We start from the raw sequence: 24,844 nt of genomic DNA on the forward strand, positions 1-24,844 counted from the left end.
AAGTACAAGAGTACTTTGTGCTTCTCATCCACCAGCATATAGAAACCAATTCTTTGATTTTGTAAACATATTTGATTGTTTATGATAATACCAATTTTAATGTATGTTAATGTTGTCGAACTGAAGTAGCAATTTTTAGGAGTTTATGTATGTATGTATGTACATTGATATTTGATTTTTTTTTTTGCGATTAATAAAAATAAAAGCAGTATTTATATTTTAGGAGACAATAATTGTCATTTCCGCAAATATATGTGCTTATGGGATAAGCTCACCAAACGTTACAATACAAATAAATACTTAAAATAAATAAGTGGTTTGAGAAAAGACTCCCATACATTAATACATATTTATTCAAATAAGTACTTATTGAATAAAATGTCCTAAGTAGTGGTGAAGGTAAACTGAGATGCTGCTCTAATTAATTTGCATGGTGGTATTGGGGTGACCATTATAGGGACTCATTTGGTTCCCTTTGTCATGGCGACACCTTGAAAGTCCCTAATTGTTGTCTGAAAGATATCAAAGCCTAAGCAACACTAGCTAGAATTCAATTGGCTCTCCAAATGGGTGCCTCTTATGTTGAATTTGAAGGAGACTTTAGTCAATTGCTAAGGTTGTGTTTGGTTTGAAAGAAAATATAAGGATAGGTAGGAAAACCTATGCAAACTTTTTCTAACTAGTTTGTATATGTTTCTCTACTTTTCCCTTCCTTTCCCTACTTTTTCATTCAAACCAAACACAACCTAAAAGTCTATTGAAGGAAAGTCTTGAACCTCTTTGCGTATGAAAAACTTGATAACAAATAGCAGATTACTTTTAAATGCTCCCTCATTTCTCAATTCGTTGAACCCCTCATTCTAGCAACAAGGCTACTCAGAAAATTGCTAAGTTTGCCCTCTTTATTCCTTGTGCAGTTGTGCCCATACTTGGTCCATTGTACCTGATTTTTTATGTGAAACATTAGCAGTTGATTGTACTGAGCATGTTAATGAAATTTTTCCATAGGGCTTTTTCCGTCAAAAAGAAATAACCTAGATTTTTTCTTGACAACTATAAAAAAGTGAGAATAGCTCCACATGGCTTTTGGATTTTTTTCTTAAATACCAGTTTTTTTTTTTTTTTGAATTTGGTTTCTATCCATTCTGAGGGTAGAAATTGTAATTCAAATACCAATTTTCAGTTTATTATATTCCCTCTTACTCTCATTCTTTCTCATTGGATATATATATATATATATATATATATATATATATATATATATATATATATATCCATGAACAATAATTTTAATGATATAAAAACTATATTTTTAAAACTAACCCAAAAATGAAATCAATGCTTTACAAGTGATGGGAAAGTAAATCATCCATTTGGGTCAAAACAGGTCAACTTGTGATGCCATGATTAAATATTAAATTAAAATTTAAAATAGATAAAACTACAAAAAAATTAAGAAAAATTTGGGCATACATCTAATATTATATATTTGTTGTATTAAATAAAATTAAGTAAGGTACATAATAAGTATTTTTATAAATGATGGAAATGGACAAAAATTTAGAATCATAGTTCAATAATAAAATTTTTAAAATAGAAAAATACAAAGAATTAAGAAAATACAAAAAAAATAGAAAAACTTTAGACGCGTCACTAATGTTATATATTTATCATATTACAAAAATAAGAGTAATAAACAAAAATTATTTGAATTAATGATGTAAATGAAACGCAAAATTTAAAACTAATCAGAAATGAAATTCTTTTCCTATCTACGTTACGATCAGTAGTCCAACCTTCTAGAACACATGGGTCAACCCATGATGTCATAATTAAATAATAAATACTTTATAAATAAGCAAACACAAAGGATGAAAAATTACAAAATAGTATAAAACATTTTGGAATACCTTTTATTTTATATGTTCATCATATTAAATAGAAAAATGTGGAAAATAATAAGACTTTTTTTAATAATGATGGAATGAAATACAAAATTTGATTATGTAACGTGACAATTCATATTTCACACCAATTTCTATAGATCAACCCCAAATGTTTCATGAAGAATGGCAATGGTAGCAAATACAACTTGAGTTAATGGTTTTCTACATACAAGCAATTTGGTGCTAAATGAACCCAAAATCTTAGTCGGGTTGATAAGTTAATAGATTAAGTAACCACAAAATTAAAAAAGTACTAATAAGAAACCAATATTCTAAAAGTCAATTGAAATCATATATCCCTTTTACTCAAACAAGCCAACTTGTGATGTCAAAAATTATATGATAAAAATAAAAATAATAATAGTAATAATAATACCCATGTGCAATCATAATAGTAGTAGTAGCAATGATCATGATGATGATGCAACAAAAATGAACATAAATAAAATGATAATGATGATGTATCATTACTTTATAGAGCAAACTGGTTAAGTGAAATTGCCATGTGTATCATCCTTTGATATGATGATGTTTTCCAGCAATTGGTATGATGATGTTGCATCATCATCACCTATTAGATACATTTATGTACCATTAAATAATAAAAAATTGAAAATCATATAGAAATATATAAGTTATCAAAAATATAGAAATTTTCTAGAAAGTTATTGTACATCTTTAGTATTATTAGTTATATTAAAAAAATAAATGTTGTAAATAAAAAATATTTGTATCGAAACCATCTAGACATGGAGAGCTGTCCTAAGAGAGGGAGGAAATTGTTGTACGAATTACCTCATAATTTAGAAAATCAAGTAAAGCTGCACTCTCAACCTCAATGATACAAAGAGGAATTATATGAAATAATTGGTCATGGACCGTACACGATTCCGTAGTTAGGATATTGTTGTAGTACTTAGTTGTAGGGGTGATAATGGGTTGGAATGGGCCGGGCTCGGACCGAGCTTTGCACTTATGATAAGGGTTATAGTTTAGGCCCAGGCCCAGCCTGGCCTGGGGTTCTGGGCCTATAACATAAGCCCTAGCCCAGGTCTATATGGGCCCAGGCCGGGCTAGACTTGATTTCGAGCCAATGTCTTTCATATATAAAACATTACATATCTATAATATTTTATATTAAATGACATAACATGCATATAAACTTTTATATTATATATTATATAATATATAATATATAATATAATATAAATTATAAATGTCATGTTATAATATTTGTATATAAAAATATATAATATAATGTAAAATAACATGTATACATTATACACAAAATGTGTAAGTTTAAATATATGTGGGTTGGGCCGGGCCAGGCCTAAACACAAAACCCAGGCCCAAGCCCAAAATTTTTGGGCCAGGCTGAAATGATCACCCCTACTTAGTTGCCTCTCAAATAATGTCTTACTATTCATGAATCACCGAGCCATCCTTAAGAGTAATACTGTGAAGTTTAGTTGTGAACCAGTTAGCCTTCTGTAGGTACATGTTGATTACCACAACCGTAATAGCACAGAAGGTGCTAAACCAATGCCACAAAGGTACCCGTGATGAGCTTAGATTCGTCGCAAATGTGCAGTGAGCATGAACCACCGCGAGTTTGCGATGAACTCAGAGTCATTACAAACCTGCGATGAGCTCAAGTCCATCGCAAACCAAGGGAGAACACAGAAACGCGTGCTTCACCGGCGCCGCATATGACAAAATGCCCAATAGGATTAGAAAATACACATGAGATTAGTATCAACGTCATCCGTGCCATGTCAATCTAGGAGATTCGCAAAAGGAAGTAGCATATGTGTATTATAAGAATCCTAATGAGAGTAGAATTTATCACATTTTTATCCCCAAATATTTTGTCTTGCATACTTAATTAGTACATAATTGGACTCATATTTTTTGTAATTCGGTTTAGGGCATGAAAAAAAGGCTTCAGGAGCAAAGAAAGGCAAATCGGATGATTTTTCACAATTTCGGCACTGTTCAATAATCTGGGTGTTAGATAGTTTTGTATGCCCTTAGCTTCAATCAAGAATGATGTACTTTATGGATTTATTGTAAATGAATAAAAGTGTATATTTGATTCATATTCCCTTGGTATGTTTCTATGTAATACCCTTAAACTGGACACTTAATGAGACTCGTGTTAGTTTAGAATGTTCACAGCCAGTGGATCGGTCTGGGGAGATCTATCCTGACAAGGCTAACACTGTAGTGCCACCAAGTCGGTTGGGGTGGCCTGTCTCAACTGCCAGGGTGAGACCCTAGGCACATACAGTGTAGGATTAATAGAACCTTTGAACCGGACCAGATTTCCAGTATTGCCCTGGACCTTGGAGATAGATGGGCAAAACTGAAAAGTTACACCTAACCCCTACACTCGATTATGATACTACACTAGATGTCGGATTGGGCTGTCTTTGATGTACCAATCAGTGAGATCCTTAGCAAGAGTCAAAACCTGGGTATGTTGGGAAAATCCGAGAATTCATCTGAGTGGGTGATCATAGTGAAAGGATCAACCCCTTTGTCGGACAAAGGTAATGATCGGGGATGCACTCTCTCTAATGGAAACCAAGACTGCCGGCAGCCGATTTCAACCGTTGAGATTTGTTTTTGCAAAGTATATTTTATATGAGATATAGAAGTATATATTATGGTTTCTAAAATGTTTGCAAAAGGTTTTAATTCCCGGGATCCATATAAGTAGAGAGTGCAACACTGTTCCTTGCAGCCGAGGGAGAGGTCCTCTCTTATCGGGCAGTGTATGATCATTATGGGCTGAGAGGTTAAGTGTAAGACCATTGAGGATAATACCTGATGGGCTAATCTTGCATCTGCCCACAGTCCCTAGGTGTTACAAGGTGGCTTGGCCCAAGGACCACTTAGGGTAAGTGTTGGGCCCATAGAGCCCATAAGATGGGATTCAGGGGGTGCACTGCCCATAACAGTGTATTCGGCCAGGCCTTGTAACAAAGGCTGGGCTGAACCCATGTGGCTGATGTGTAGATCAATGTTTGGGTCCCACGCTATACAAGGAAGCCTAATTGGGTAGCAGTTTGGAAGGCTAATTGAGTACATAACCTTAAATGGGCCTCAAGCCCATTTTGAACTGGGCTGATTTGATCAGTCAATTAAAGGGGGCGAATTCTGAAGTGGATCAGCTGATGGGATTGGGCTTAGACCCTATCCACTTAGAAAGTCCAAGATCTAAATGAGATTTAGATCTGGAAACCTCCTAATTAGATTAGGAGATGGCTGATCTGATCTACAGATAAGATAAGGATTATCCCTTATCACTTAAAGGGACTTCTAACCCAAATATGATTTGGATTAGCAACTCTTAATCTGATTAGGAGTTGATCCCTTTAAGATTATGAAAGAAGAAAGAGGCGAATATAGTTTTGTGGTGATTGAGGTTCAATTCTCTTCAGAGCAAAGAAATCACAGAAAGAGAGATTTCCTGCATACTGCGAATTCTCTCCTGCCGCCTCCTTCCTATCATTGCCACTCCCTTTAGTTCGATCTCCAGTTCTTGGGAGAAATCAAGATTTGATCTTGATTCCAATCTTTTGGGAAAAGATTGGTTGGGGCTGTACCCACAAGCCATCTAGTTGATTCTTGCGAAGGGTCAAGTTCTTTTGGAAGAACGTTGCTGATTTTGCTCCATCCTTCACTGCGCCATCTTCAGTGGGAGCAGATTTTGGATCCTTCCTTGGGCGTGAACACCTCCATTGGGAGATATTGATTCTCTGTATCAGGTATATCCTCCCTCCTACTTCTTTTGGTTCAGATCTGATTTGGTTCTTGATTCAAGATTGATCCTTGAAAATATGTTTTCTGAAATAGGGAATTCAATTCCCTGCAAAGATGGGAGAAAAATTTTTGAAATTCGCCCTATCTATTCCGCAAGATTTGGGCGTCCATGTGATGGATATCCCATTCCTTCACTGGGCCTAACTCTCGTATCCGAAAACCGATTGGGATGATTCAAGACTCACTGGAAAGATAAGAGAAAAATCCACAACTTTAATGTTTTGGGATTTCACATATTCGGCCTGCATCGAAGTCAAATCTAGGCCCGAAATCGGGGCAAATTCGTAGGAAGGCCCAATCCGCAGCCTAAGCCCAACTTGTAGAAAAGCCTGGCAGCAGCCCAATTCGTAGAGGAGGTCTAATACGAATCCAAGAACAAGAAACTAAGAACAGTCTTATCAAATCTAAATTTATGATGTAATCCCATAAAGATAAAGAGATTGAGTTCATTAGATAAAGAGATAAGAGTAGGATTAGACTAGGACTTTCTATTTTTGAGAGATTAACTTCAAGAAAGAGTAGGAGACCACCCCCTCCCCTTAAGCTATATAAAGGGGTAGGGGGCGGACTAGAGAGGCATCAAGAAGTAGAGGAGCAATCCAGCTATCAAGCAAGAAGTCTGCAAGAAGGACGTGGCGGCAAGGAGAAGAGGAGATCTCAAATCCAAGGGCGAAACCATGAGTTCTTTCTTTCCTCTTGTTTGTTTTATTTCTACTAGTATGAACTAATTTATCTGTAGTTAGGGTTGTGGAAAGCCTAGTCCTATCAATGAATATATTTTTATTCTGATTTATTCAAGATCGTTATTTCCATATAGTCTATGAATTATCTTGTTTAATGCTATTATGAGTGACCATCTCTTAATTGATCAGGCGTATGTGAATGAATCGAGAGAGGAATTCACATAGCTGACCACATAATTCATAATGTGGATTGAATGGTATATAGGGGTATATACACATGATTCATCTGAATATAATAGCTTTTCCTGGGACTTAATGCGCTTCTATTTTGAGAACTCTAGTCGAGAGATCGAGGGGTTACCTGATAGAAGTAGTTTTAGTATATCTCGAGAGAGAATATTAAATAAAATTGGAAAGACTTCAGCTTATGGGAATGACAAATTATCTTGGATAATCTCATCCATTAATATTCATTGGAATGGTTAGGTGGACCGAAAGCCCTAACGAATTCAACCAATCGTTACATACTTCAACATTATTACTTCTGCTCTTGTTTTCCTATTTCTGTTTTGTCATTAGTTCTTATTCTCAAATATAAAATTCGATTGTCCAAATAATTAGGGAAGGCTGTAGTTCTAATACTTATTTTGTTAAATCCTCGTGGGAACGATATTTTTATACTATTTTGTTAAAGGCGCGCAGTTTGATTTGTTCCTCGGTAACACCTTGAGGCTTCATGCTTGAGCATACTACATGGAATTCTTTTAGGTGTTTGTGAGGGTCTTCACCTGTAAGTCCATGAAAAGTAGGGAGTAAGTGTATAAGACCACATTTGATTTCGAAGGGTACAGCTAGATCTGCATATTCGATGCAAAGAGGTTGTTGGTGCAGATCCGGTGCGGCTAGCTCTCTAAGGGTTCTCTCTTCATTGTTGGCCATGACTTCTTCTTCAGGATGATTGGATGGCTCAACGATTTTTGTAGCCGACTTCACGCCGGGAGTTGGGAACGATGCCGATTGGTTGCGGCGTTGCTTGGCTTCTTTCCTCAAGTGGCGAACTGTGTTCTCGATCTCAGGGTCACAGTGAAGTTCACCTACACGAGAAGAGTGAGGCATAAACCAAACTCAAGGAAATAAACCTTCTTAGGACGCCAATCCCCAGCAACGATGCCAAAATTTGGTGGGTGTCGAACCCAACCAAAGATAAATAGTCTTGCTCTAGGTTAATAATTTGCAGATAGTGATGAGCAAGGTCATTCTCCACAAGGATTGGGTGGATTTATTTCCAAGTAGATGGATTAAGGGGGGGTTGTAAAGCTAAGGAAAATAAGAAAATAGAAGAAAATAACAGAAAACAAATATTAAATCGATGGGAGATGGCTTCCAGTTGAAGGGACAAGTTCAGCCTTGATCCTTATCATTGATCATCGATGCAAGGATAGGTTCATATGTTTACGAACAAATTGGTTATAGCTGTTAACAAGCTCTAACAGCCAGCCTCTACTCGTATTAGTCGACAACCAAAACAAGCTCTTTGGTTGCTTCCCTTATCAATAGACAGTCCTAAACAAGTTCTTAGGATTTAATCTACTAATAGCATTAAGAGGGGAGAAACCCAATTCTGGTCAGCGATCTCACAAGCTCGGACCGTTTAAACCAAATCATACATTTTCCTAACATAGATCGAAAACTTTTTTGCAATCAATTTCTGTTAGTTGCCACCCTAATTGAACCTACCAATCATATACGAAACTGGAGGTTCAATCGGCCATAGATTATTTCCATTGAATGAGCAATGGGCCCTTCTTGCTTAATCAACGAAAATAATCCTCACAGTTAATTCACAGAAAACATATGAATACCCATAAACAATGAACTGAAATAAAAATCAATTAGATCTTGCAATGTTACAGAATCAAGGCTTCCCTAACCCTTCAACCAGAAATAAAAACTTACAGACACTCCATGATGAAATCGCAGCTTCCAGATGAGAAAGTGGGGGCAAACTCTTGCTTCTTCCTCCTTGGTTGCTGATTTCTCTCTCTGAAAACTGAAGCTCTCTTTGAGGAATTCATGCCTTGGGTGCTGGTCCGCCCCCCTTTATATAGGGTTGGGGAGAGGGCTGCTCTCCAACTCCCTTAAGGAGATTATCCTCAAACTGGAAAGTCCTAGTCTAATTTGAACTTATCCTACCTAACTCTTATCTCTTATCTTTCTAGGATTACAATTTGAAAATTTAAATCTGATAAAACTCTTTTATTGAGATTACATTCAACTTCTATTCTAATGGGACTCTTGGATCTTGAATTCGAACAGGGATTCTTTAACAATTCGAGCTTGCTTCAAGACTTTTCTGCGAAATTTTCTTAGCTTGTGAAATGGGCCTTGCTGCGAAATTGCTCCAACTTTGGGCCCGAATTATTCTTCGATGTGGACCGATGCTGTCAATACCCAAAACAAAAAAGTTGTGGGCCTTTTCCTTATCTTTCCAATGCTTCTTGAATTGTCCCAATTGGAGTTTGAAATTGAAAGTTATGCCTAGATCACTGACCGGTGCCGAAACTGTGCAAAATCATCTGATTAGCCTTGTTTTTCTTCCAATCGCCTTATTGCTTGCCCTGAATCGAAATACAAGACTAATGAGTCCAATTAGGTACCAATTAAGTGTAAAATACTAAATATTGAGGGATAAAGATATGACAAATTTTATTCTCATCAAATCCCCCCACACTTAAAACCTTGCCCATCCTCGGGTAAGTCAGAATTCAAAAAAAAAAAAAAAACAAGAATAAACTAGCTATCTTACCAATTTTCACACTCAACTCTCCTTCATCTTTCTCCACAAATATTCTAGGCTAATTATTGCGAACCTTTAAATGAGCACAACCAAGTTATACACGACTCATTCATCAGTCAATCCAATTTTTGCTACTACAAACCAGGTAGTAAACTAGGGAAACATCTTTCTCTTCTCTCTCTTTTTGTTTTCTTTGTTTTTCTTCTGAAGGAGTGACTGCATTTTATGCTCCATCTCACTCTTGGATTACTTGGTCAGTAGGTGCATTTTATGCTCCATCCTACTGTTTGAATTGCTAGCTAGTAGGTGCATTTTATGCTCCGTCCTACTATCAGATGACTTGGCTGGTAGGTGCATTTTATGCTCCATCCTACCAATTGTAGCAATGTTTGCCCTATTTACTTAAACCTAAATTTAGGACTAGCTTCAAAGGGAATGACTTTAGATAGGTTGTGTACTTCTTACTTGCACCCCATTACTAGGTTCATAAGAATTTTCCAAAATATTGTTTCAATTGAGTTCAAAAGAGTTGAGTTTTTTTTTTGGACTGAAATAAAACGATTAAAGCCTGTACTCCCCCCCCCCACCCACACTTAAAACTTAATAAAAGATGGAAACTACTAAACAATAAATGCAAAAACAAGAAGAAGGAAAAAAAAACAAACTTCCCTGATGCGGTGGAAGGTGGGTGGGGAGACAGAGTTTCATGCCTTCCCTGATCGAACTTTCGAGAGATACCATGGAGTTCCTTCTTGAATCGTGAAAAGGTGCTCGTCTGGGAACTCGTCTTCCAAGGGTGTTGCCTCTTCACTTGTAGTCAGCCTACTAAGATGATTTGCAACCAAATTTTCTGCACCCTTCTTGTCACGGATTTCGAGGTTAAATTCTTGTAGCAGGAGAATCCAGCGGATAAGCCTTGGATTTGCTTCTTTCTTAGTGAGCAAATATTTTAGGGCTGCATGATTAGAATAAACAATCACCTTAGTACCCAATAAATATGAACAGAATTTTTCTAAGGCAAAAACTACAGCCAAGAGTTCCTTCTCTATTGTTGAATAATTGCATTGGGCAGCATCAAGGGTCCTTGAAGCATAATATATTGCATGAGCGGCTCTACCAACCCTCTGTCCTAGAACAGCACCGATGGCAAAATTGCTTGCGTCGCACATAATCTCAAAGGAAAGATCCCAATTCGGTGGCTGGATGACTGGGGCTGAAGTCAACAATTCTTTCAACTTATCAAAGGCTGCCCTGCACCCTTCGTCAAAATCAAACATCACATCTTTCTGTAGTAAATTACATAAGGGGCGAGTTATCTTAGAGAAATCCTTGATGAATCTCCGATAGAATCCTGCATGTCCAAGGAAAGATCGAACTTCCCGAGTGTTCATGGGATAGGGCAGGGATTTAATAACATATACTTTTGCTTTATCAAATTTGATTCTCTTAGAAGAGACTACATGCCCTAGAATGATGCCCTGGTCGACCATGAAATGGCATTTTTCATAATTCAGCACGAGGTTCTTTTCTATACACCTTTCAAGTACCTTTGTAAGGTTAGTTAAGCATGAATCAAAAGAATCCCCAATGAATAGCTTGCAGGAACCCCTCCTGATAAGATCTGGGCATCCTCCCCTTCTACAACCCTTGAACTCCTCAAGAAACCTTTGCCTTGTTAATTGGGTGAATTGACCAACCCCTTCTCCAGGGCCCCTAGGGTCCTTTTTATAGAGAAGGGTGGATACAACTAGAAATAGGGAGAAAGATAGGGGCGGCAGTTGGGATTTAGCAAAGTTAGGGACGCCCTAGGGTTTCTAATGGATGGCTAAGATGGTTTTGGGGTGATACTATGGCTGAAAATGGAAGGAGAGGGCACCCAATATTATGTAGGGCTGAGATTTGGATGCCTAGAAATGGAGGGTATAGATTAGAACATTTAGGGTTGAAGGGTTAAGATTAAAAGAATAGGTAGTGCCCTAGATTCAATGGTTGGGATATAAGATGGAGGGAGTGGCTGAGATTTGATGGTGGGGAGCTGAATGGTGAGGATTAATAGAATAGGTGGCACCCGGGGTTTAAATTCTATAAAGGAGAGCCCTAAAATGAGTGATTGAGATTAAAAGAGGTGGAGGGTGGAGATTAAACACCTAAGGGCGGCTAGGGTTTGATAAGAGTGAAAAGATTAGGTTAAAAAGGCTCCCTAGGGTTTGCTAAGGAGAGGGGAGCATGGTAATGCAATAGGATGGGCGCCAACTGGGTTTAGCAGATAGGAAGCACCCTCCTGTTCTCAGTTCTTTGCAAAAACACCCCCTCTCTCAGCTGGTCTTCACACCAACTTCCCAAAAACTACACTATAGCCTAGAAAACTTTCCAAATTTCTACATAATTTGCACAAAAACCCTCAGAAGTCACATAATTGATTTTAACTAGGAAAAGAGTGCACTTTGTCTATTGTAAGGCCAAAAATACCCCTAAATTGATGCCCTTAAGGCATCAAAATGCAGGGTTATCAGTGATAATGGGCTTTGACTTTTATGTATAAAGTATTAAATAATATACTATTTTATATTATATAACATAAAATGTGTATAAAATTTATTTTGTACATTTTATAAAATGTAATTTTATATATAATATGTATTATAGGTGTTATAATATAAAACAACATATATAAATATGTAAAATGATATGTATGTAAATGTGAGTAAGGCCTAAGCTTAGCCTATGCCAGAAAACAAAACCTAGACCTGAGCCTAAAATTTCTTTTCTATTCTTGCAAAGAGAAAATGAAGAACATTATAATAGGGTAAGTAAGTAAGTAAGTAAGTATGTATGTATGTATTTATGTATGTATGTATGTATGTGTATGTATGTATGTATGTAAGTATGTATGTATATGTATGTATACAATGGATTGGGTCTACTTGAGGGACTCAAATTGACTGAATCAATTGTAACGGTTCTAGTTTCAGATTTTGTCTATTTTCTTATAATTTTTATCATATTTTGTGTTCATAATGGTTAGATTTGATAGATAATAAATAAGATAATAATAACAATAGTTAAAATTGCTAAGAAGAAGAACATAGTTTTTAGTATGGGCAAATTTCTTAAAGTATCCCTATGGTTTAGGAAATTGATGAACTCTACCCTTATTGTTTATATATTGTCTTAAAATACCCATAATTTTTCTGATAATTGACATTGTTGTTAAACACTAAAGGAAAAAAAGAAATGTCAAATTTGCCTTCCATTATTTCTCATACTTTCAAAATAAAACCCAACTGATGAAAAATTTCAAGAACTGTATGATTAGGGGTGAGCATTCGATTTATTTGGTTAAAAACCGAGCCAAGTAAATCGAATTAAAAAAATAAAAATCGAAACTGAAACCGAAATTTAGAAAAAACAAAATATAACTGAAACCGAATTTTTGGTTATTTCGGTTAAAACCAAATTTTAATAGTATATACTCTATTATATATATTATAACATATAATATATATTATGAAATCAAATTTCAGTATATTATGTATTAATATATGAATATATAATATTTTATATATTTTATGTTACATATTATATATTATATATTATATATAATTTCAATTAATTCGGTTAACCGAAATTCTAATTCTAAAATTTGAAACCAAAAACTGAAAAAACCGAAATTGAAATTTTCAATTCGGTTTTATGGTTTTAACCAAATAGTGCTCACCCCTATGATAGTTTGGGTGCATTGGAAGGGTGAAGAGGATGACTGTAAGGCAGAGAGAGTTCTCCACTTGGGTCTGTTTGCCGAGGATGATTGCACTAATCCTCTAGCCACCCGAGACAGAGCGATTGGGGGCACCGCTGGCTGGTGGCTGGAATCCAATGAGTCTGCGGCAATGTTGGTAATTGTTGTGGTTGTTGGCTACGGAAACCCCAAACAGACGGTGGCAACCTTTTAGTTCAGCATATGCAGAATAGAACAATAAAGCGGAGCAATCTAGAATGCAAAAGAAGAAAATAAAAGCAAACAAATAATTAATAGAAAAGAATGAAAGCTATCACCAAGTGATATTTCTATTCAATAATAATACAAAAAAAAAAATTCTATTTTTGGTGAAAAGGATATGAACAGAGAAGAAAGCAGCATTTCTACATGATAGCTTAGAAAAGAAGTATGAAGAAACGGTGCTGCTGATGTACATTGTTTTCTAAGAAAACGTGGTGTCTTTTTTTTTTCTTTTTGTTTAGAATCGTTGCTGTCAGATAGGATAGGAACAATAGTAATTTTTTCTGTATGCTCTAAGAAATGTTTTTAGCACTGGTATCCATTATCTAGTGCCATATTACTGCCACCTCACATCCTTGTTGGTAGCAACGAGCTGTAGTTCCAGGAAACGTCAAATTTGACGTTGCTCCAAGCCATGCCTTCCTGATTTCCAAGGCATTACTTGGAGCATCGTTTTTTATGGAAAAACAGTTCCAAACAAATACCCGTTTTCTGGAATACCATTTTTTTCTGATGTAACGCCATTTTCTAGAGCAACAACAATGATACCAAACAAACGCCTTAACCAACAATAAAATTAGTGACATCCAAACACCACTTGAGGTTGATAACCCTCAGCTTCCTACATCCAACCGCAATACACCCATCCTTGAGTCCGAAATTGATTTACACCTGACAAGGCTTAGCTTTTCCATATTCTTCGCCGCTGCAATTCAGAACCAAATTGGTGAGGCCCACATGAGAGAAGAATTTAGATATAGAGAGGTCAATGGAGCACAAAGTGGATTTATAGAGAGCTGAGACCACGATGAGGGTATTGTTCATTATGCGAGGGCATAGAGAGAGACATCGAGATACATAATGTAAGTAGGGATGGCAATTTTCTCCATCCCCGACGGGGACCCGACTTCCCTGACCTGATGGGGTTAGGGATGGGGATTGTTTTGGTGGGGCGGGGACGGCGATAAGGATTAATGGGAATCCCTGATCGGGGTTGGGGTTGGGGACGGGGACAATGATTTCTAATTTAACATTTTTATTTATTTTAAGTAAATTTATTTTTTAAATAAATACTGTTATCTAAAAAAAATTCGAGGATTCGGGTCTCTATAGAGAACCCATCCCTGTTGGGGGATCGGGGATGGAGGACAAATTTCATCCCTAGCGGAGAACAGGAATGGGGATGGGGTTACTTTTATAATCGGGGTCGGGGACGGGGAATATGATCCCCGCCCTGAACCTGCCCCAATGCCATAAATGCAAGGATATCGGTTAAGGATCATAGTAAGAAGCTCAGAGTGAAGTACTTGAGAACGAAACATTCCAACTATGCAGACAAAACATTTGTTCAGATAGTCTTACCTAAAACCAATAATCGATCTCAACCCAGAATCGTTCTATTCTCGGCATCTGAAGCAAGGGGCTGGTCAAATATTTTAGGAATTCAAAGGTTTACTAATTTTAGGAATTTTTAAAAGGGTATTTTAAGAATTTTCAAAAAATATCACATAAATGGAATGTGACGGAAAGTTAACAAGGTAGGTTTTAGACAATTGTCAAAAAACTTAAGGATACTTTAAGACAATATGTAAATAGTAAGGGTAGAGTTAGTCAATTTCCTAAACCATAGAGATACTTTAAAAAATCTTCCCATAATTTGTTAACATATAAATAATTTAGTCTTTTTTTATCAATTTTATTAAGGATATATTATCAAAATTTAAAATTTAAGTTATAATTTAAATAAAAAAATATAGTTTTCAGTATATTAGATTAGGTCTGGACCTGATAGACTCAACTATTAACCGGCACAGTTCTAGTTCTTTGATTCTGTCCCCATTAATAATTGGTTCAGGACTAGTGGACTGGTTCTACCTAGACCCGACCCATTAACAGCCCTAAATAATGCCATTACATATACTGGAATGGGGACAGGGATAGAGTATGGTATCCACCTCTTGACAGCCCTAAATAATGCCATTCAAGTGAATCTGTTTTCTCAAAGCATGCTTTTAATTAATTAAAAAAATGAAATGGAGGGTAGAGGTTCATTTTTCCTCCCTATCGGAATTGGGTACAGGGATAGAGCATGGTACCCGCCCCATTTCAAGTTTAATACTAGTAATTTTGTTCATGAAAGATGAAACATAATATCAAGTTAACTTTTTCATTTTGTTAATACTATATAAGGTAAAAGACTTAAATATACCCTGAATTTTCACTAATTGACTTAAACATACCCGAGTTTATTATTCTTCAAATTTTCAAACAGAACCATTTGCAATATTGAATAACGCAAAAGGCTTTTCTGGCAAGAGCTTGTTTTGAAATGCTTGGTTCAAGTTGGATAAACTGGTATCCGTGAAGTGGCAGCTTACCTCTTCAACCATGATAGCTTTGCTGGAGATTTCCCCCAACAGTGAAGAAGAGAAGGTTTTCTCACAATTCCTCTAGCTGAGTGAAGTTCCTTCTCAAAGGCAATGATGCTGTGTATGAAGAGCTTTGGAAGCCAGATGAGGAGAGGAAACCCCTGCCCCTGGATGAAGATCTTCCAGGAATGGGGCATTTATGGGACCTGCACCACATACTCAACTGGATGCTGCCCTAGCTGTGGGGATGGGGATGCCTGACAATGGTCCAAAGCTAATGTCCATGTGAGCCACCCAACTTTTATTGCAGTTAAAGAAATCAGCCTCTCTAGCTTATAGAATTTTGTCCATTCAGTAAGACAGTAACTGGCTCTACTTAAAAGTTAATACATATTTGGTTATCACTGTGCAAATTGGAGTGCAACCATTTATCTCTCTGTTTGCTAAAAAAAGACCGGGTCTTTGAAAAATTTATGCATCCATCTCAACTATTGATAAGGCATGGAAGGGCAAAATAAGGATTTTAAAATTTTAAAGGGATTACGAGGGTGTTTGGTTCCTTTACGTCTATTCAGTAAACGTTTATTGATAGCTCAACATTTTCTCTCTCTTGCTCTTCTGCATATATAAAAAATGTAAAAAATGGTTTATCTGCATGCATGTCGGCCGTTTGTAAAAGTTACTTTTTGAAGCTTCAACAAGCAGATAGGTGTTTATTTACTGTTATGCTGAAGTGGTGCCTAGTTGTTATAAACGGTTGCAATTATTGCATTTTTCGGTTTTACCAGCAAATAAAGTACAAACATTTATTCAATAAACATAAACGGAAGCAAAGACATACTACATGATGACATATATAAATGGATCTTTAACATTTCTATCCATTAGGTATGCGTGTTTTTAAGTCCAATATGAGGTTAATAGATTAACGTTTCTATCTTTTATGCCCATTTTAAAACTTCAGGGTATATTTAAGTATATGTTTGGCATCAATGCTGCAAATACAGCACCATTTTCTCAGTACGGTGCTGCTGATGTGTGGATTGGAAGCACCGTTTTCTGAGGAAACAATGTCTTTCTTTTGTTTGGAAATATTGCTATCAAGTAGGACATTTCCTGGAGCAACAGCAACGTTTTCTTGTACCAATGCTTCAGTAAACGTTTTCAGCACCGGTACCTATTATCCAATGCGGCAATGCCACGTCATGTCCCTGTCACGGCCACCTCATGTCCCTGTTGGCAGCAATGAGCTGCAGCTCCAGGAAATGCCAAATTCGGTATTGCTTTAAACCACACCTTCCCCGTTTCCAAGACGTGGCTTAAAGCACCATTTTTTATGGAAAAACAGTTCCAAACAAACAGACGTTTTCTGGAACACCATTTTTTCCGACGTAGCATTGATGTGTCGCCGTTTTCTAGAGCAACGACATCAATGCTAAACATATACTAAGTTAATTGTTAAAAGCTCGGGATATATTTGTCTTTTACCCTACTTCGATCATTTTTATTTTAACTCATACTATTCAAAATACGATTGCAATCGAAATTCAATTCGAATCTGATAGATACAGATAATAGATACAATACGAACTTCTAATCAAATTTTGGATCTACCCATATCCGATTTGATCCCATCCGTTTGAAGCCCTAAATTGCAGCACATTCGCTTGAGATCAAGATGGGATTCTTTCCTCATCTATCCATATGAAAGGTCGACGTGGGGCCTTAATATTGGTTAAACAGCCCCTAAACTAGGCAGCTAATCCGGACTCAATTATGAATATATACATAGATTAGGGAAGCCAAATCCTGCAACGGTGCAATCTATTCGTACAACTCGACTCGGTTAATCACACTTTCCAATTCCAAGTATATCTAGGAGTCACAAATTCAATAGGATACCAAATATATCCCCCCACTTTTTCCATAAAATTGTTTACTCTTTCTCTTCATCGTTATCATAATACCGTAGTAGTAGGAGAAGCACAAGGAAGAAGGAAAACAATAAGTTCGTCCAGTAGACATCACCAATCAGAGGTTAGTCGTCCTTCTACTTCCCTATTTACTCTCTTATGTTATCTTCATTTCGCTGGTTGAATTGAAACAGATCTACGTCCACCTTTTACTCATATACAATCCCTCTAGATAAGAACAGATTCACCTAGAGAGAGGAAAATCGCTTACTGAGTGCTTTCGTGAAGGTAAACTTTTCTGCAAATTAGAGAAAACAGAGAGTTGAGGGAAGGTTCTTAAGAAGCAAACATAGCTTAAAATATTGAGTGACTGTAATTGAATTGTTTGACATTAACTGCCTCTCTCAAGTTCTAATTGTTCTGAGATGTGCAGGTTCTGATTGATTCCATTATATATAACTTCCAGTAGAGAGGAGTTGTTGGGGTGTATATATCTTCACACTTTACATACAATACAATGGAGGGTGGCATTCACAAAGCCAACAAAGCAGAATTCATAGAATGCTGGAATACTTCCTGGAAACGGCCTTACATCTTGCGTCTTGCCCTCTCAGCTGGGATCGGAGGACTCCTTTTTGGTTACGACACAGGTACCCAAACCAACTTAATTTCTTTCTCTGAATGTCAGCAATTTTCATGCTTGATTTGCTAATAAATTTATGAATTATATAATCAGTGCTCGAATCTTCAATTTATTATTTTTTTTTCAACTTACTCTCGGTAGCAACTTTATAAGTTCTTCGCTGCTATTAAATGAATGAACAAGAATCACTCATTAGATAATTAATGTAAACATATGAAAATCTGTAACACATATTCTCCTACCGGGGTCAGACCAAGTCTGAAGTCTCTCTTGATTGTTAGATAAAACTCTCAAATTTTAAACCCTAAACCCTAACCTTAAGCCTTGAACCCTAAACCCCTAAAATTTTAACCTTTAACCTTAAAACTTAAGGCTGTGTTTGATTGCAGTGCAATTTTATTTGCACTAGTACAAATACATGGGAATGCAAATGAATAAAATGCAAAATCTCGTATAATTTTGTTTTGGGTTTTACTTTATTCTGCTTCATGTCTTAATTTATTTCATTTATACTGCAATCAAATAAGATAAATTTTGAAAAATAGGTCAGAATTTACACTCAAATCATTTGTATTGCCATAGTTTTGTATCAGTACAAATTTATTTGTATTGCAACCAAACACAGCCTAAGGCTCAGTTTGGAAGGAGTACAAATACAAATATATAGAGTGCAAAACCTTGTATTTTGTATGTATTTGTACTCTTTCCAAACTGAGCCAAATAATACAAAATACGGGATTTTGCACTCTACATATTTGTATTTGTACTCCTTCCAAGTGCAAATACAAATATATAGTGCAAAGCCCATAAAAATAAAGGTTAGCTGTAGCACCCTTAACAAATAGTTTTGTTATTTGGCTGGCATGTAGGAGTTATCTCTGGTGCTCTTCTTTACATACGAGATAACTTTGAGTCTGTTGATGGGAGCACAGTGTTACAGGTGAGTTTCTAGTGTGATGTCAAACTGAGATTGAGTTAAAACCCTCCTTCCTTATTATGCCATCCTGATTTTTATATTTTCATTGTGCAGGAGACCATTGTCAGCATGGCTGTAGCAGGAGCTATAGTTGGTGCTGCATTTGGTGGATGGATCAACGATAGATATGGACGAAAGAAATCCATTTTGTTGGCTGATGTCCTGTTCTTTTTCGGTGCAGTAATCATGGCTGCCTCATTTTGGCCATGGATGATAATTATTGGAAGAATTTTAGTGGGTTTAGGAGTTGGAATGGCTTCTATGACTGCACCTCTTTATATTTCAGAAGCTTCTCCAGCTAGAATTAGAGGAGCCCTTGTTAGTATTAATGGTTTGCTAATTACAGGAGGGCAGTTAGTGTCATACTTGATCAATCTTGCATTCACCAAGGTACACAATAAACAACATGTACCGTTTCATTCATTAATCTATGGCCCCGTTTGGTTCGTGGGAATAGGGGTCTATAATGGGAATCGGAATGGGCTATTCCTATTCCAACTGTTTGGTTGGATGGAATTGGAATCCCATCCTCATTCTTGCTGAAATGGCATTTCCCCATTTGAGGGAATGGCCATTCCCTGCCCCCCCCCTGGGAATGAAATCCCATTTTTGTTGATTTCAATTCCTACTCCCATTCCTGTCTGAACCAAACAGATTATGGGAATGGACCATTCTGATTCCAATTCCGACTTACATTAATATAACTAAAAGAAGTGATAAATCTTGATAATAACTTTGTAATGAAATTTTCCTTCTTTCAGGTACCTGGAACTTGGCGTTGGATGTTAGGAGTGGCTGGAATTCCAGCAATCATTCAGGGTCTACTGATGCTGTCACTTCCTGAATCCCCTAGATGGCTCTACAGAGAGGTTGTTTCTTTTTCTATAATCTGTTAATCTCTTATGTGATACATTAATGAATTTGTTTTAATGTGAAGAGCATTAACTCCATAATCATATCCACCAATTTCTTATTATACTTACTATTTGCTTTGTATATATTTCCATGAAATAGAACAAGAGAAAGGAAGCTGTGAACATTTTGAATAAAATATATGAACCTCATGAGGTTGAGCAAGAGGAAGAGGCCCTACGATTGTCTGTTGAAGCTGAAATAGCGGAAGGTTGTATTGGTGGAGATAACATCCTCACCAAAGTAAGGAAAGCATGGAGTAACAAGATTGTACGCAGAGGGCTAGCTGCTGGTATTCTGTGTCAAGTGGCTCAGCAGTTTGTGGGTATCAATACAGTTATGTATTACAGTCCAACCATTGTTCAGTTGGCTGGTTTCGCTTCCAACTCTTTGGCCTTGGCGCTCTCTCTCTTTACATCTGGTCTCAATTTTATTGGAACCATCATTAGCATGTTATGCCTTGATAGGTTTGGGAGGAGGAGGCTTCTTCTTGTTAGTATGGTTGGCATCATATGTTGTCTTCTACTGTTGTTTGTGGTGTTCAATGAAGCTTCTGTTCATTCACCCACCATAAGTAGATCAGACTCAATGCACTTTGGTGGGAACATGACTTGTCCCAGTTACATGACAGCCCCAGATTCTTCATCTTGGACTTGTATGACATGCTTGAAAGCATCTCCTCAGTGTGGGTTTTGTGCGAACAAGGTAAGTTTTGTCTTAAGTATTTCTTTTGATCCACTACCTTTGTAATCAATAATGGAAAAAAGAAAATCAGAGAGGGTTAATTTAAAAGTTAGGTAATATTTTTCTATAAAAGAGATAAAAGAATGGGAATGAATGAACAGTCTTTTCCTAATTTTAGTCAAACGCAATTGGATATCATTTCCAATATAATCAAAGTTTTCCTTTTCTACAATCCAGAGAAACTTTTTAGTTAGGTGTGCTCACCGTGAGTTTTTTTTTTTTTTTTTTTTTTCTAAACTGAACCGTTTTGATCGGTTTTCTAATAATTTGAATCAAAATCAAACCGATGCAACCGGTTAACCGGCTTCTTTGATTTTTTTTGTGCAGTAATCTTGGACAATGAACAAGCTGAAGCCTGAAGGCCTATATATTTATGCAAAAAATAAAAAAATACACTATAAATAATATTTATGCAAAAAAATAAAAAAAAATACCTTAAACAAGCTGAAGGCGTGAAGTCGAACTTAGACAATGAACACTGAAGTGGTGGCTGGTTTGTCGATGCCGGAGTGGTTGATGTTGCCTGAAACTGAAGTGAGAGGTAGCAGAGATGATAGGTGTCACTGGAGAGGGAGTAGTTGGTGTCTGGCTTTGGTGGCTTGTTGCTTTCCGGCAACTGGTATTGCCGCTTGGTGGTTGGCACGGAGCGGCAGAGGGAGATGACAGGCAAGAGAGAGAGAGAGAGTGAGAGAGAGAGAGAGAGAGAGAGAGAGTTCTTGGTTCTGAGCCTTCTGGCATGGCCATAACACTGAAGGGAGGGGGTGAGGCCATCAGAAGACGACGGTCAACCAATGCCGACATCAAATGATGGAAGATGATGATTGGTGCCGGAGGAAAGCAAGGGGAACTGGGGAGGAAGACGAACAAGTGGAAAACACAGGTTTTCAGTTTTGGTATTAGCCTTTAGGTATCAAAAAGCGGAAAGGGGGAAATTCAAAAAGTCAAATAGTGGTGGATTTATTTCTATTTAAAAATATAAATATAAATATAATATATACAATACATAATATATATATATATATATATATATATATATATATATCGGTTGGTTTGGTTAACTACTAATTTGATTAACCGGCTTTCCGATTCAGTTTTCGTTGGTTTTTGATTTTTGCGCTTTCTTACTCACCCCTACTTTTAGGCCCCATTCGTTTTTCAGTAAGTTATTTATCAGTGTGGATACACTTGCCCAGGTAAGTGTTTCTCAGGAAAAACTTACCCGGGTAAGTGCATTTACTCATGTTCTTTTATTTCCCATGTAAATAAGGTAATGACCATTTTAGTCATAAAATTCAATTATTAAAAGGGGCATTTTTGTCCCATTCAAGTGTGAGCAACTTTCTCCCAAGTGGAAAAGTTTTTTATCCACCTAGGAGATGGATATTACTTAACTAGATAAGTGATACCCATGAAAATAAACTTTTTCTGATCTCCACATGAATTTCTTGATCAATTGACCAATTTTCCCTCTTCTCGAAATCTAAAACAAATACTCCCCGTCAGTTAAAACTATTACTTCGATTCTATGCATCCGAAAGCCCACTTAGTTAATAATTACTAACAGACTAATAGGATGCAATTTCTTGTTCAGTTTATAATAAAAACAACATATGTAATATTTCTGACGTCATTTTTTAATAACGTTAAGTTAGCTATTTAATTTTAAAAAATTCCCTAAGGGACATCATTTATCAATGAATTCAACTAAAGTGTTAGACTTATCAAATTTAAAATATTTTTCAATAGTATAACGAAATATACATTAATACATAGTATCATCTTTTTGATTAAAAGGTACTAGAAAACTGGTAGTGTTTTGATATTAAAATTCAAAAGCTTGATCCTGAAATCATGAAAATTTCATTATTTCTTGAAATTTATTTTGTCAGTTGTTTAATCAAAATAATTATATATCTTCGTATTTTCAGTAAAATAATAAAAATCTAATTGCATCTCAGACTGGCAAATCCGAAAACACAAAACTCTAAGTTTCTAACATCAGTAATGGATAAAACTAATCATCCAATTTCCATACATTTTTTCGGAATAATTGCTTACTAATTGTATGCTTTTCTTTTTAGTAAATCAAGCTTTTGGCTACATATTTACATGATCAGATAGTATGTTACACCTTCCTGTTACCTTCCTTTTACCTTCATCCTCCTTAGGGATGTCAGTTGGACTGGATTTGGTGCAATCCGATCCAGTCCAATGTGAGTCTATTATAAATGGATCAGGTCCAATTCAATTAAATGAATGTTTTAGATCAATTTGGATTGGTCCAGTTCAATGTCTGAACTGTCCAATCTGTTCAAATTTATTTTGATTTAGATTGATTTCAACCCAAACTTGATTCACTGACACATATATTCTTATCTTATGTTAATGGATCAGATATTGGCTTAATCCAATCCAATATAAATTTGTTATGGATGGACATATTTTGGACCGAATTGGTCCAATTCAATATGTGTTGTTGGTCTGTCCAATTCGTTCAAATTGATTTTGGATTGGACGGGGTCCAATCTAAAACTGGTCTATTGACACCCTTAATCCTCCCCGCACTTTCCAAAATGATGATGATAATAATAATAATAATAATAATAATAATAATAATAATAATAAGTATTTATGTTACAAAATTTTTTATTTATTGGGTTCACTCTGTTATGCATGCAGAATCATCCTGGTGCATGTTTGGTCTCCATCCCCAGTTCAAGAAGTGGATGCCAAGGAGAACATCGGCAATGGTTCACTAGAGGATGTCCATCTGGATTTGGGGTTTTGGCATTGCTGGGCTTAGGGTTATACATTATCTCTTATGCGCCAGGAATGGGAACAGCCCCTTGGATTGTGAACTCGGAGATATACCCTTTGAAATACAGAGGACTTTGTGGAGGGATGGCTGCAGTGGCTAACTGGGTTTCAAATCTCATCGTGAGCATGTCTTTCTTATCTTTAACACAGAAGCTAGGCTCAGCCTATACATTTTTACTGTTTGCTGGAGTCTCCGGTGCTGCCTTGGTTCTTATCTACTTGTTAGTACCTGAAACCAAAGGATTGCCATTTGAGGAGGTGGAGAAGATGCTCCAGAGAGGATTCAAACCTTGGCCCTTCAAGAAAAGTTCAGTTGAGGCTCAAGACAATAAATGATAATTCATATTTCATAGTATGCTGTTTATTAATGTATTTATAATCTTTATTTTGGGAGCTTATTTTGGTTTTGGGATTTTTCCCTTTTCCTTACTAGTAGTTAGTGTGGAGTCAATTTTATGATTGTTTTTCCAAATAACGGTTAAGTTTGACTTTTGTTTCTTTCGAAAAGAAGGAAAAAAATTCCTTTTGTAGCTGGGAAACAATTTGAAACATTTTTCCTTATAGCATTAGGACGAACTTGATATATTGCGTGTAGGGGTGAGCAAGAAAAACCAAAAAACCAAAAAACTAAACCGAATCAATGAGATCAAACCAAAAAATCTGTTTAATCAAATTGGTCTGTTCGGGATTTTTAACAACTCAAAGGTATCGGTTCAATTTTGGTTAACCAATAAAGAAAACAGGTAGTTAAACAAACTGACCAATATACTTACATTCCTATATTATATACATATATATATATGTATATTATTAATATATATTTATATATATATAATATTATTTATTATATATAAATTGAAAAACCAAAAATTAACCGATGAACTGAACTGACAATTAACTGAATCGATCAGCTTTGGTTTGGTTTTGATTACCAGTTTTCCAAAAACCGGTACCACCAGTTTGGTTTGTAAAAAAAAGGCTCACAATTTGGTTAACCAAACCATGAGCATTCCTAATTACAAGTTTGCAACTCTCTTATTGAGTACTGCTCCCTCAAGATTTTTAGTGTCATTAAATTGTTAAAAGGGTCATTTATTAGAACACCTCTATAGCTTCATGGATTTACTTAAAACTACCCTACAGTTTATAACATATTTACTTAATCAACCTTTCACTAAGAGGTGTTTGTTTTGCCACCTAAAAATAGTAACATTAT

General features: G+C 36.2%; 1 protein-coding gene across 1 annotated transcript; it reads left to right on the forward strand.

The window, feature by feature from the left end:
- Positions 1 to 17,429: 17,429 nt before the first annotated feature.
- Positions 17,430 to 24,170, forward strand: LOC104587303 (inositol transporter 4-like). The gene is made up of 7 exons (XM_010244853.3): positions 17,430 to 17,660; positions 17,970 to 18,186; positions 19,049 to 19,119; positions 19,210 to 19,545; positions 19,917 to 20,024; positions 20,170 to 20,772; positions 23,491 to 24,170. Exons 2-7 carry the CDS (start codon positions 18,054 to 18,056, stop codon positions 23,962 to 23,964), a joined length of 1,725 nt encoding a protein of 574 aa, XP_010243155.1. The 5' UTR covers positions 17,430 to 17,660; positions 17,970 to 18,053; the 3' UTR covers positions 23,965 to 24,170.
- Positions 24,171 to 24,844: the final 674 nt, after the last annotated feature.

This window comes from Nelumbo nucifera, chromosome 3, assembly GCF_055504915.1.
Source record: "Nelumbo nucifera cultivar China Antique chromosome 3, China Antique-T2T, whole genome shotgun sequence".
NCBI lineage: Eukaryota > Viridiplantae > Streptophyta > Magnoliopsida > Proteales > Nelumbonaceae > Nelumbo > Nelumbo nucifera.